General features: G+C 39.8%; 1 protein-coding gene across 8 annotated transcripts in view; it reads right to left on the bottom strand.

Annotated features, from left to right (window-relative positions):
• The window catches only part of TNIK (TRAF2 and NCK interacting kinase), a 1,728,926-nt gene that overhangs the window by 563,798 nt on the left and 1,150,695 nt on the right, over window positions 1-14,433 (bottom strand). For all 8 annotated transcript variants that reach the window (XM_044070048.1, XM_044070049.1, XM_044070051.1 and 5 more), the window contains exons 6-7: window positions 13,304-13,394; window positions 7,074-7,204 (exon numbers count right to left, since the gene is read on the bottom strand). In XM_044070048.1, coding sequence (XP_043925983.1) covers window positions 7,074-7,204; window positions 13,304-13,394 — 222 coding nt within the window. The remainder of the gene's footprint in view (window positions 1-7,073; window positions 7,205-13,303; window positions 13,395-14,433) is intronic.

Here is a 14,433-nt window from a genome sequence, read left to right as displayed (position 1 = left end):
TTTAAAAGTGATCTTTCTTAAAGGACATACAGGAATGTGTGTGTGTGTGTGTGTGTGTGTGTGTGTGTGTGTGTGTGTGTGTGTGTGTGTGTGTGTGTGTGTATATATATATATATATATATTTTTTTTTTGGGGGCTGAACAAGGCTTTATACTTATTGTGGAATGACATCTAGGCATGTAGAGAGAGTTCACCCATAATGCTGCAATGAAATAAAACAGAATTTGAGTCTTTCTAAGATCAAGGCCTTGTGTTCTTAAGAAAAGCAAGACCACAAGTCTCCCAAAGTCTTAGATTACTTTGGGGGCCACAATTGTCCAGGACTCACAGGTAAATGTCTGGATAATGGCAGTGGCGTTATTTATAGGCATCATGTCTACGCTTACAAGTGAATGCAAGAAAACCTGCCGGTGTCTGTTGCTAGCTGTGATAACAGAAGATGGAGCACTTAGTGGTTTATCTCTCCAGATGGACCAGTATGGGCAGTAGTCAGTAAAAGAGTGATAAAATGTACCAGATGCTGGTCCAAGATCAGACTGACAGACATTCAGTCAGGTACGCTAATGTCTATTTGTGATGGACTTAATACTTTTTTAGAAGGATGTGCATTGATAAAGGTCTTTTCTTAGTTAATTGGATCTATTCAAGTGTTCGCATACAATTTCTTTCTTACCGTGGCATTTTCACAGTTTTTTGTAATGGCACATTCCTCTACTGTTGTGCAACTATTTCAGGGACATTACCTAGTGACCGCTATGCAGTGCTCAGCAATAGCACAGCATGGCACTCGGGATAGTCTATGCCAGATAACAGAAAGGAGCTCATCATGTCCGACATATCTGGGATTTATAAGCTCTTTGTCTGCCGCACTTAATGTAATTACTATGTTCAGTATTATTATGTTCCTTCCTTTTCTTTTGGGTCAAGTCTTCTTGATTCTTCTCCAGAATTTGGGAAATGCATGCCCACAAGATATTTTATGAACATTTCTGTCAGATTTTTGCATAGAAATAAATGTTAGAGAAGTGATCAAAGCCAGCTATATCAAAGGCAGGCTTAGCCAATAAGTCCTGTCAGTTAAAAATCTATTACATCAACTTGAGTTCTCCGAGAACTACAGTGACAAACTTGTGAATTTTCTCAGTATGTGGCAAATTTAGATTTACTTGTATAGATCCCTGTCTTTAAAAATATCAACTTAAGCCTTAAGCACAAGATACTACATGCATTCCCTGTACTAAAAAAAAAACTGTAGTGTACCTTAAAACATCATACTGATAATTGGGGATCATGTTGTACATCAACTGTTGTTGTTTCTGATTGGGAGGATGACACACAGTAAAGTACAACTTCCCTTAACAGCATACAGAGATTACAGTCAGTATAGGGCTGGTTTCTGCCTCTTTCTCCAGACCCCAATAAGACTCCTCACTGGCACAGCCATAGGGTTAAAATTTCAGCCGAGTGGTCAAGCCAAAACCTCCAGCACCCTCTCTGTCCAACCAATGCTTCGTGTCCCTGCCCAAGTAGCTGTCACACATACACTTTGAGATTCGATTTATATGCAAACACACAAACACTCCTGGGGAAGGCTGGCACAGGTTCACTAGCTATGCCCCCTTCTGCCCAGACTATAAGGTAGTATCAGCTGCCACCAACCACTCTTTATCAACTTCTATAAGGCCCTTACAAAGGGTGACCAATTCTACTGTGTAATGTTAGTATTATCCAAATGGTAAATGTGACCAACAGCAAGGCTATTTAAGATTGGCCTGTACAGTGTCACCAAATACATATGCAAGTATACTAAGAGCTTGAATGCCTCTAAACAAGCCAGCCACAACTAAAAGGTTTAAATATATTTAATAATAAATAATAAAAGAACAAGACAACACTCAATAACTCAACACAGTGACAACAGAGTTCAGAATCACAGGAAATATTTTAAAACAATATTGCAGGATAGTCTCACATAAATACAGAAAACATCTAAGCTAATCTTTCCCATATTCCTATCTATATCTAAGAGATACTAGGCCCTAAATGACTTACTTACAGAGCCAGGCAAATAGAGATACGAAGGGTGGGAGGATGGCATATGGTTAAGGTGTTTACCTTGTAGACACAAGGTGCAGGGTTTGATTCTCACATGGGGTAATTGGCTAGGCTTAAAATGGCCCACAAGGGCAGTTAGCCTAGTACTAACCTATGAACTATGAACAAATGAACAAGTGCTAATGAGAAGATGTTTCTAGGTCCAAATACAAAATGTATAGACTTTCTCTGAGAGAGAGAGTTCTTAAATTAATAATACACATTACTGCTGCGTTAGCTGGATAACATCACTATTTGACACCTCTGCCTTTAGTTCCCAGGCTAATAGAAACTTTAGCACCTGTGTCAAAAATAGCAAAATAAAATGAAAGCTAATTAAAAGCAGTTTAAATACCTTAAAGTCATATTGGATGATGCAGTGGTTCAGTGGTAGCATTGTCACCTCACAGCAAGATGTTCTCCAGTTCGATTCTCAGCTGGAGTGCCTTCTGTGTGGAGTCTGCATGTCCTCATTGCGTTCATGTGGGTTTCCTCCAGGTGCTCTGATTTTCTCCCACTTTCAAAGACAAGCATTTGGAGCATTTCTCCCCAGGCCGCCACTGAAAATTGGCTTTGTTCCAAGTCAGACTTTCCCAGTTAACAAATGTTAAATAAATAAATATGTTGTGCCAGGGTTTTCATCAAATGAAATGACCTCAAAATATGTAGAAACTCTATGACTTATCTGAGCCTAGCAGCCTCAGACCCCCAGTTTAATTTGATTATTTCCTCCTCAGTTATTTGAACAACTAACGTGTTTTGAAAGAAAGATGGAGCCAGAGAAAGAATAAGGCAAAATGTGTGGAAATGGTGAAAAAAGTAAACTAAATGACATGGGGAAGGCATCATTCAAAGTTCTGTGGGAGGTGGGAGAGTATCATGGAGATTTTTGCCTGCATCACCATTTCACCTAAGGCAGCTCTGTCTGTTTGGACAATTAAACACTTATTTTTGGTGTTGCTTTTGTTGTTGTGAAGGTGGGTGAAACAGATCTAAAGCTGCCCACTTGGGGGGGCAACCAGACTAAACATGAAGCAACAGTTTTTGAAATTAAGCAAGTCTAATGGGACAGACCGTTTCAGTAACAGACATCAAAAGAGACAATATGCAAATTCCGCTGAAGTGAGGAACAAAAAGGATAGTCTGATGGGGTGAGGAACACAAAGTGTTTTCAGTTTTGCACATTGCTAATACATACAACAGCCTTCTAAATTAAACTTTGCAATTAGATACTGTAGAGAAGTTAAAAATGCAACAAAGAAATGTGGAACACGCCCTCTCAAAATGTGGAACAGATGAACAAAATGTAGAACACCTATTACCAGTTTATGAAAAACTTCAACCAAAAATCTCACAGGATGGTTAAAAAGTGTTACTTTATACTTATAAAAAATTTATTTTGATGAAGTAATATGATTCATTATTACTTAACACGGATTCTAGTTTAAAAAAATCTTAACTCTGAATACGTGTAAACTCTTTCAGTGTGAAACAGGAAGGAATATGGACTTTTTAAGACTCAAAATGAGCAACAGTATCATAATGAAGTACACTTCAGAGGTATGCAATAAAGAAATAAACAGATGAAAGGTTCAAGGAAAGTTGTGTTCTGAGTAGTGTAATTCAATACCTTCAGGACCTTGTAAGCATTACCCAATGAAACATTTGTAACTTTACTGCATAATGTGACAAACAGAAGAAAATTATAAATGGGAGCAGGAAGAGGAGGATGAAGAGAAGATAGACTGCTAATCAGTTGATGTCTGCAGCTTATTCCTTAGGAAGAACAGAGATGGTCAATCTGCAACAGACGATGGTCTTTATTTACTGTCTCAGTTTATTTTGTTATGAATGTTTATTGAAGGTTCAAAGGCAGTTCTCAACTAATACAGTTATATTCATTTTTCAGCAGTTAAGCTGAACATAAACAAGATAACGTTTGTCACAGAGAGGCTCTTTTGGTTTAAATGTATACTTTTTGTATTCCTTTGATTAAAAAAAAATCATCTGCATATTGCAGTTAAAAATATAATACATATTCCGATGATGAAACTACCCCTGACAGTAATGTACAGCAGATCAGGAAATACTTTTTCCTTAGCAAGAGAATGTACAATAATATGACATCACATTTCACTCTATAAAGGAATACAGCTGCCATAATTCTTCTTTGCTGCCTGCTGATATACAGTTGTGTACATTTTATCATTATTCTGTAGTACTTATTAATTACTCAACAGCTCAACCTGGTTCAAGGCTCCAGAGAGCACCCCAGCACTACCAGGCTACAACTCATACCACATGTTTTGGCCACAGAACATAGACTGAAACACAAAAGGAGTAGGTGTATCCATATTCATCAAGGATATCTACACCTCCAGGTTAGTGGCGCAGCATGATACCTCTGAGATCATCCATGTGCAACTAACAACTGGCAAATCTGCAATGCAAATTGTGGCCTGCTACAGATCACCCTCCATGACCCAGGACCACCACTTCACCTTTCTGGAGACACTGGAAAAAATGAAGGTCCTACCGAACAACCTGATATTGGGCAATTTCAATTACCCTACCATTCACTGGGAAAACTAAATGAGTACACATTCCCAGGCCCAGCGCTTCCTGGAATTCATCAACTCAAACGCCCTGGATCAGCTGGTAAACTCCCCTACCAGAGGTGAAAACATATTGGACCTAGTCATCACCAACATGGGTGACAGGTGTTCCACACCGGAGGTCAACCCATCACTGGTTAGATTGGACCATAAACTAATCACGTTGGATGTCCACACCCCACCACCACCCCCAGCTAAGGAAACCACAGTAAAAAAACTTTTCTAAAGCAAACGTCACCTTACTTAAGACAGAGGTGGCAAGTTTCACAGCCCCCACGCTACAGGATAACGCTGTCCAAGATGCAGAAACCTTTACAAATGCACTCTATGAGCACCTAGAAGGATGCATGGATCATGCCATCCCTAGCAAAACCAAGATTCACTCCTCTAAGAGAAGGAAACCAGTTTGGTGGACCTCTGCAATAAACAGGCTATACAATAGAAGGAGGAAACTAGTTCAGAAAATAGCAAATCCCAAGAAGGAAAGACATCCCTGATCAGTATCAGTAGGAAACTGAGGTCCCTCATGAAATCATCCAAGGCTAACTTTGAAAGAAAAATAGCCAAGGATTCAAAAGATAACCACAAAGCCTTCTTTAGCTATGTTAAGAATCTAAGTGGCAACTCGCAGATATGCACTGAACTTGTGCAAAATAGCACAAAATATACTGAACCTACTGATATTGCCAACATCCTGGCAGACAGATTCAGTGCAAACTTCACCCCCCTCTCACCTGACTAGCCTGGTCTGCAAGGCTATGGAGCACATCATCATGGAACTCATTAACAAAGACATTGGAAACCTCCAAACACTTGACCCAACCCAGTTTGGCTTTGTTAAGGGCAGATCATGCCTACTAAACCTGATTAACTTCTTCGAGACAGTCACCAAGGCCATAGATGAGGGAAAGGTGGTTCACACAGCCTACCTTGACCTTGCTAAGGCTTTCAACACCATTCCCCACTTGGGTATTACAGAAAAACTCACAAGCCTGAACATAAACCCCTACATCACGAGATGGGTTGCCAACTGGCTTACAGACAGAACTCACACGGTAAGAATAGCGGGCTCCAGGTCCGACTCTAAACCAGTCACAAGTGGTGTCCCGCAAGGCTCAGTCCCGGGATCCCTACTGTTCGGCATATACTTCTCAGAAGTACAGGCAAACACAGGAGGACTATGGCTTACCAAGTTCGCCAATGACTGCAAACTGGGAGCCATAATTGATTCTCCGGTTGACACGGACATCCTCCAAAAGGGCCTTACTGAGACGGACACCTGGTGTCAAAGTCATGGCCTCAAGCTAAATGCCAAAAAATGCATAGTCATCCCATTTGGGAAAAACAAAACACACACGAATTACCACATAGGTGGCAGCCCCCTTAATATAGAAGAGGTAATAAGAGATCTGGGGACCCAGGTAGATAGTAATCTCTCATTTGACAATCATATTGCCAAAGTAGTTAGGAAATCCTTCTATGTGGCCCATCTAATTACTAAAGGGTTCGCATCTAGAAACAAAGAGGTTATAGTGCCCCTCTACTCGTCACTCATTAGACTCATCATAGAGTACAATGCCCCATTTGGGATGTACCTCACAAGACACTTCCAACAGCTGGAAAGTCCACAAAAGTACCTCACTGAGAGGATTACTGGCCTCAAACATATGTCATATGAAGCCCGACTAAAAAAACTCCGGCTGTACTCAGTGGCATATCGCTTACTCAGAGGTGATCTCTGCCTGACTTACAAAATCATGTCCAACTCAGAACTGATGGACATACTCCACCTAAAGAAAACCAAGTCACTGCGAGCCATGTGCTCTAGTGAGCTAAACCTCACCACAACAATAAATAGAACATGCTGGAGGGATAGATTCCTGTCACAGAGACTCCCCATGCTTTGGAACAAAATTCCAAATTACATCAGACAGAGCCCCTCACTAAGAGAAACCTTGACGAGTGGATGGGTAACAGAAAATACACCCCTGGGATCACTTTATTGGCTCTGCTTGACAGAGGATCAGTTAATTAATCAATGGGGCGGCGAAAGCCGACACACTCTGGCAAGGCTTGTAAATGCTCTCAGGCAGATAGCCTAGACCCTACCTATGAACCTATGAACAGGGAAGGAAAACTATGACCTTTCTTTGGGGATTGAAACCAGGACCCTGCCCCTCATTCCCTGTGGTTCTCACTGCCAATGGACCAACAAGGAGTTTGGACAGTTAGGTACCTGGTTTTCCCAAGAGCAGTTTTTCTGTTCAACTCGGAAACTACCATGAAGGTGATTTTAACTACACAAGCATCCAATGCAGCAACTGACAAAATAAAATAGAAGACAATTGAAAGCAAGTTAATTACCTTAAAGTCATATGTTGCATCAGGGTTTTCATCACATGCGATGACCTCAGGAGCCATCCAATATGGAGTTCCAATAAATGTATTTCTTCTGCCCACAGTTCGGTCCAGCTGAGCACTAACTCCAAAGTCAACTGCATGCCAAACAACAAAAATGTTCAGATCGAGTGAAGTGTACTAGTGCTGATAAATAGAATCAAATCTTACCACAAAATTCAATTTTAAATTGATTAGACTGCATTCAAAGCATTTCTTTAAGTCAGCTGTAAGTCTGGGATTCAAAAAAGATTTGTCATAGCACAGCACAGCTTTTACCTCAGTTTGGCAGAACTGTGCTGCTTGGCAAAAGTGGGAATCTGAGACTTGCGTAATTTTTATCCTCTTAAATCCCTTTAAATTCTCTGGTAAACCTTTCTAAATTACTAATATCTTTAATATCTTGGTAAAGCCCTGACTGCTGTCTGCTCCTGTCCCAGCGTCTTTTGCCTCGTTCCATACTCTTTCTGTGCTATTTCCTGCACTAGTCTCTTTAAACCAACTTGCCTTGTGGAAAGAATCCTATCAGAATCACTGCAGTGGCATCTCACAGCCTAAATTCCCTGCATCCTGTTTCAAGAAAATAAGAAATTCCATACTCTTCCTGTGCTATTTCCTGCACTAGTCTCTTGAAACCAACTTGCCTTGTGGAAAGAATCCTATCAGAATCACTGCAGTGGCATCTCACAGCCTAAATTCCCTGCATCCTGTTTCAAGATAATAAGAAAGTATGTTGTTGGTCTCCATATCCTGCCAGTAACATTGTAAACCATTGTACTAAACCCTTTAGGGGATCTAACGCCGGCTTTAGGCCAGGACAGCCAGCAGTCTCTACCTCCCTCTCTTAACATTACTATCACCCACCTCCCAACCTACACAGCAACCCCTATTACTTGCAGTCACCCCCTCCCAGTTCTACAACTAGCTAACTCCCTCTCTAACTCAACTGCAATAGCAGACCCGGCCACTAGGTGGCACCCTTAACCCAGCATTCACCTCTTGATTTACCTTCTGCTCTCTTGTTTCCTTAACTAACATTTGGATCTCCCAGACCATACCTTTACACTCTCTCCTCACCCTTCACTACTACTGTCTACAACCACCTATTCCATCTCAGACTCCTTGCTTATCTCTGCTCTTACCTACTCCTGACTTACCAACCTTATCCTTAGTATCCAGCTCTACTGATTGTTTCTTGTCAAGCCATTTTACTACCTGCTTCAACCCGCTCCGTTCGCCCTGCAGGCTGACTCCGCTCCCCTCCCTACCCCCAATTCCCACCCACCCCCAGGGGTCCTAACCTTATAGCTCCCTGGACACACACCCTACTCTGACCTTCCAATCCTTCTCCTTCCCACTCCAACTTCCTCCCACCCCCACTCACACCCTTTCACCGCCATACACTCACACTTATTCTATCTATTTCTCCCTCTAATTTCTTCCACTTACCCCTCCTAATTTTACTCCTTTATACACTAGAACTACCTCTTACTTTTTACTCCTTTCTCTGTTTTACTCCCATCCTCTCTTTTCTTATCCTAAGTTGTTCTATACTTTTACTTAACAATAGAATACCCCTTTCTACTTCCTCCTCTCATACTTTTCTCATCTTTCTCTAATATTCCTACTCTTACTATGGCTCCTTACCTGCCAACCCAGCTTTTACTCTTAAGTCTACTTTTTTCCACCCTATGCTCAGTTTACCTCCTATCCTTCTATGAGAAACCATTGTATGTCCAACCTTTCGATCCACATAAACACACTACAACATTTCTCAATCCACTTAATTCATATCCATATACTTCTTCTACCCCTAACTATCAACTACCTAAATTCCACCGACTCTCACATCTCAACTATGTCTTGCCTTCTGATAACAAAACTAAATTACTAACCTTTCTAAAAGGTAACCTCACTATGAAACCTATTAATCTTACCCTTCAAGCTGGAGATATCCACCCTAACCCTGGTCCTACTTTCCCTTCTCCCCTAGTATCCATACCCAAACTCAATAACACCTTCCTAATAGGACATCTTAATACCCAAAGCATAAACAACAAAATACCCTACCTGCATTCCCTCCTTCACATACATGCATTTGACATTCTTTGCCTCTCTGAGACCTGGCTAAAGTCTTTCACTAAAGACACTGAGATTACTCCCCAAGGCTACAATATGGTAAGACTTGACCGTCCCAACCGCAAAGGTGGTGGAGTTGTAATTCTTTTTAAAAATCATCTGAATATTACTACCCTTCCTGCCTCTCCAACTCAAGATAGCAAGGTAGAAGCAATCATTGCAAAACTCCAATTAAATTCCAAAAAATCCCTTTATATTATATGTATGTACCTACCACCTGGTAATAATATACCAATCCTCAAAGATTATCTTAGTTGGGTATCTGCCACATATCCCCAAGAAACCATTATACTAGGTGACCTGAACATAGACTGGAATAGCATTAATGCCAATAATCCTTCTTCTCATATCAACCTCCATGGTTTTACCCAAACCATTACCTCAACTACTAGGCTCAACAAACATAGTAATAGAGAAAGCATTTTAGACTGGATTCTCATAAACAAAGTCAAAGATAGTTACAAAGTAGGAACCTTGCCAGATGATGTTAGCGATCACTCCTTAACATTCATAACAAGGGAAAAGGCTGATTGTGTATACCCCTGCACTATAAGAAATATACGCACCATCAAACATTTTAATCCAGAACTGTTTCAATCCGAACTTAGTGCATGTAACTGGAACCCCTTAAAAACACTTCCTCTTGAAAATGCAGTACTATACATTAACTCTACTTTTTTATCCATTCTTGGCATTCATGCTCCTGAACGTATCATTAGAATTAAATCTAATGCAGCTCCCTGGCTTTCCCATGAAACCAAAAAACTTATTCTCACTAGAAATAAAGTCTGGGCCACATGGAGATCCCACAGAAATAACCCTGATTTTCTACACTTCCCCCAGCTTAGAAATCTAACCAAAAAGGCAATAATAGCTGACAAAAAAAAAATCTACTTCGATCTACAACAAACTCACCTTAATAATTCTAAACTTTTCTGGTCTTCAGTCAATAGACTCCTCTCCCCAGGAAGTTCTAAAACACCTTCCCCACTTAATGCTGATCCTGATACCCCTCAACAAACTGCAGATGCTTTCAACACATTCTTCACTGAAACTATACAAGCTCTTGCTAAACAACTGAATGCCAACAACTCACACCCACCATGTAACCTTACAAACTCTTCCTTTAAATTCTCTCTACATCCTATCTCTACATCTTACATATACAGACTCCTTCTCAAACTAAAACCTTGTACCCCCTCTGCTGACAAGCTCCCTTCACTTTTTCTACAAAAGGCTGCCAAGGTTATCGCATATCCTATTTCTATTCTCATAAATAGGACTATCAAAGAAGGAATCATCCCAGATATCTGGAAAGTCTCTCATATTATCCCACTCCATAAAGGTGGTAACTCCATAGACTACTCCAACTATAGACCTATTGCTCTCCTCTCTCCTCTGGCCAAAATTATGGAGAAATGTATCCACCATCAGCTTGTACACCACCTCTCTCTCCACAACATTATAGCTAACTGTCAACATGGCTTCAGACCATATCATAGTACTACTACTGCCCTGCTTTCCTTTGTAGACACTATTACTCTCTTCTGCCATCTTCATTGACCTCTCTAAAGCATTCGATATGGTTAACCACTCTTTATTAATCAATACTCTTGAATCCCTATCTTTTGATATCCCAGCCATTAGATGGTTTAATTCTTATCTTACAAACAGAAAACAAGCAGTTCTTTGGAATAACCACATTTCTTCTCTTTTGCCTGTTTCTATCGGAGTGCCACAAGGCTCCATTCTTGGCCCACTTCTCTTTTCCCTCTTCATTAATGATCTCCAAACAATAAACCCTCAAGCTACCTGCATTCAATATGCTGATGATTCTACATTCATCTGCTCAGCATCTTCCACCTCAGAACTTATCTCTTATACTCAAAAAATCTTTAATACCGTAGAAACATGGTTCTCCAGTCGATTCCTCTTATTAAATGCTAAAAAAACTAAACTTCTCCTCTTCACCCCTACTTCCAGGACCCCCCCCCTTAAACTTCACCATCTCCTCCAACAATGCCACTATCATCTCTCCCGACTCTACCACTAAACTGTTAGGTATTACAATTGATAATAATCTCTCTTTCAGCCAACACATTAACAACTCCATAAAACTTGTCAATAGAAAAATAGGATCCTTATATCATATTAGACCATTTCTGACGCCTTCCACTAGAACTAGGATTGCTCACTCCCATCTTCTTTCTACTCTTCTCTATGCTTCTCCCATCTTTACCAACCTCAAGAAAAACAACCTTACCAAATTGGCAACCTGCTACAATAACATTGCTCGCTTTGCTACAGGTAACCCGTACAGAACCCATCACTGTCTCAACCTGAAACCACTAGGCTGGCTAGAGTTTCAAAACTATCTTGCAATCCAACAACTCACTATTGCCCATAAAATTCTGTACCAACCAAAGAACACCCCTATACTCTCTCAACTCATAATCCCCTATAACAATCGTAACTCTCTCCGCTCTTCTAGTAAACTATTGGCTAGTTCTATAAAATCAAATAACACTGCTGGTGACTCCCTTTTTACAAATTCAGTAGGTACAAAATGGAATTTATTACCTAGCAACATAACAAAGATTACATCATTGCCTCTTTTCAAACAAAACATTAAACTGCACTTCCAAAACCACTGGCTGTGCTCCTGTAGTAAACCTGATTAACTTTCCACTACTTATACTCTACTTTGAACTACCTCCTACTTCTTGCTGACTCCATCCTCCACTTGGCTTTCTTCTTCTACTCCCACTTGTCTTCCTAATACTTCTTTCCTTGTTGACTGTCTTACTTGCTCTCCTTTCCATAACTAATCCCTTCTAACTTCCCTTATTCTTAGCTCTCTTTTCTCTTACTTCCTACCCTGTATCTTTATCATACAAAGTATTTTTTATCTTTCTATAATGTTTTTTGGACTATAACTGTGTGTGGTAGTAATTAATTCATTTAGTATCATTTAGTGTATTTATCATACAAAGTATTTTATGTTTGTATAAAGTTTTTTGGACTGCAACTGTGTGGGTTAGTAACTAACTCATTTAGTAATAATATGAAACTGTAGAGTTGTTAGTTTTGTCTTTTATGAACTTTCTTACAAACACTATGATGTTTTTCTTTATGTATTCTCTGTGGAGCTTTTCTCCCCGGGCCTCTACTGAAAATGGAAATATCTCCTGCTAGACTAGCCCGGTCAACAAATGTAAAATAAAAATAAAATAAAATAAAATAATATGATGGTCATCTCATAGAAGATTCTATAACTCTTTAATGCTCTGGTAAATCTTTCTAACTCACTCATCTGTGCAACTGGAACAGCATGTGGGCACCTCAAGAACATTCTATAACTGTTTAATGCTCTGGTAAATCTTTCAAATTCACTCATCTGAGCAACTGGAACAGTGGGTGGGCATCTCACAGAACATTCTATAACTCTTTAATGCTCTGGTAAATCTTTCTAACTCACTCATCTTAGCAACTGGAACAGTGGGTGGGCACCTCATAGAACATACTGCAGTCACCCAGTACTGTGCTGGGTGGGCACAAGTCTACTGTGCTCTGCTAACAGTGAGCAAAGTTACAATGTTGCTACATGACAAGAAACTATTGCTATACACTGCTAATACCTGTGCATACTTACACTGTTCAGATGTATTTATAGTATGGAATTCCAAGGCTCACTTATTACATAACAGGTGGGTGTATTTTAATTAGACCAGTCCCACGGACTACTGCATTTGCATGTGGTTTGGAAAGAGTGTGGCCTTTTATTAATCTCCGTTCCCTTGCACACACTTCCTTTTTATAGTACATAGCTACTTATGAATTCCAGCCTAAGAATATTGCCCACAATCACTTAACGTATATAAAAGAGACAGTAAGAGAGATATTGTAGCTTTTGGATGTGTGACTTATACTCATTTATCACCAATGGTTAGATTTCAGCCTACGTAACACAACAATGTGTTTCAGTTTTAAATCGATCACCTTTATGAAAATTACTACTTTGAGAAGTATTTCATGAGTTAAGCAGCTCAGTCACTTACCTAATTTAACTTCTGCATTTTCTGTCAGTAAGACATTTTGCCCTTTAATGTCTCTGTGAATCACTTTATGCTGATGAAGATGACTCAACCCCTGCAGAAGAAAATAAAAAAGACATTTCTTACTATATTGTTTAGTAGGTTACCATTTTATAAGCAAAATTAACACAGAAATATTTCAACAGCTGTTGACAGGTGCACAGTACCAGGCATAAAGTTCACAGCAATAATGTTTGAGAGAAAGCTCGACTCCTCATGTGAAAACAGTATTACATTAATATGGAACTTTCTCTTTGTGACAAGATGGAAAAATGATAATACTTTAAATAAGACAGATGGTATGGGGAAAGCCTATGAAACAAAGCTGATCTAGGCAAACTTGAGAGAGTTTTCCCATGACTGCTTTGACAAGTCACATTACCAGCATTAAAAGTTTGTTTTCTACACACCTAGTATTAAGACAAAATCTACACGGCGCTGTCCTGATTAGTTGCATGCATAATCCTGCAGCAGTAAAAGTTAGTCTCTTCTCTATAACCAGAACATGTTAGTCTTTCAGACTCTCCAACTGTATTAATGTACCATACTCAGGTGGTTGGGTGAGTGTTCGAAAGACATGCGTAAATGGGCGTGCCTTCATTGAAGGTTGAATGTCAAGCTGGCACCTCGGCGTTCATCAAAATCTACTGCCAATCAGTAGCAGACCGGAGTTCCGCTGTGGCGACCCCTAACCGGGAAAAGCCGAAAGACTCACTGATTGGTTTTCTTGTCTTCTGTGACATCATTAGACTTTGTCTTCCTTTGCCATAATTTGGTACTAGTATTAGTGACATAAGTTCCTAGAAACGTTATTTATTTACTCGTTTATGTATTAAATGTTTGTTGAGAAAACACAATATACATTATACTGTTTAATAAAAAGGTTCTATCATACATGTTAAATATAAACTGTCAATTTCCTGGAGATCTTCTACACAAGAAGACCAATATGACAGATATGGGATGAGTGCATGCAGAATGACACTATGTCTGTGATTTTAGCAACCTGCTCTTCTTAGGATGAACCATCCTTAAAAACCACACTTGACCTCAGCCAAAAAGGCAAGAAGCAATCATTATTGAAAATATGCCTT

Source organism: Protopterus annectens, chromosome 4.part1 (genome assembly GCF_019279795.1).
Source record: "Protopterus annectens isolate FY-2018-M chromosome 4.part1, PAN1.0, whole genome shotgun sequence".
Lineage (NCBI taxonomy): Eukaryota > Metazoa > Chordata > Ceratodontiformes > Protopteridae > Protopterus > Protopterus annectens.
Note: the sequence above shows the minus strand (reverse complement) of the source record. Positions and strands in the feature narration are given on the sequence as shown.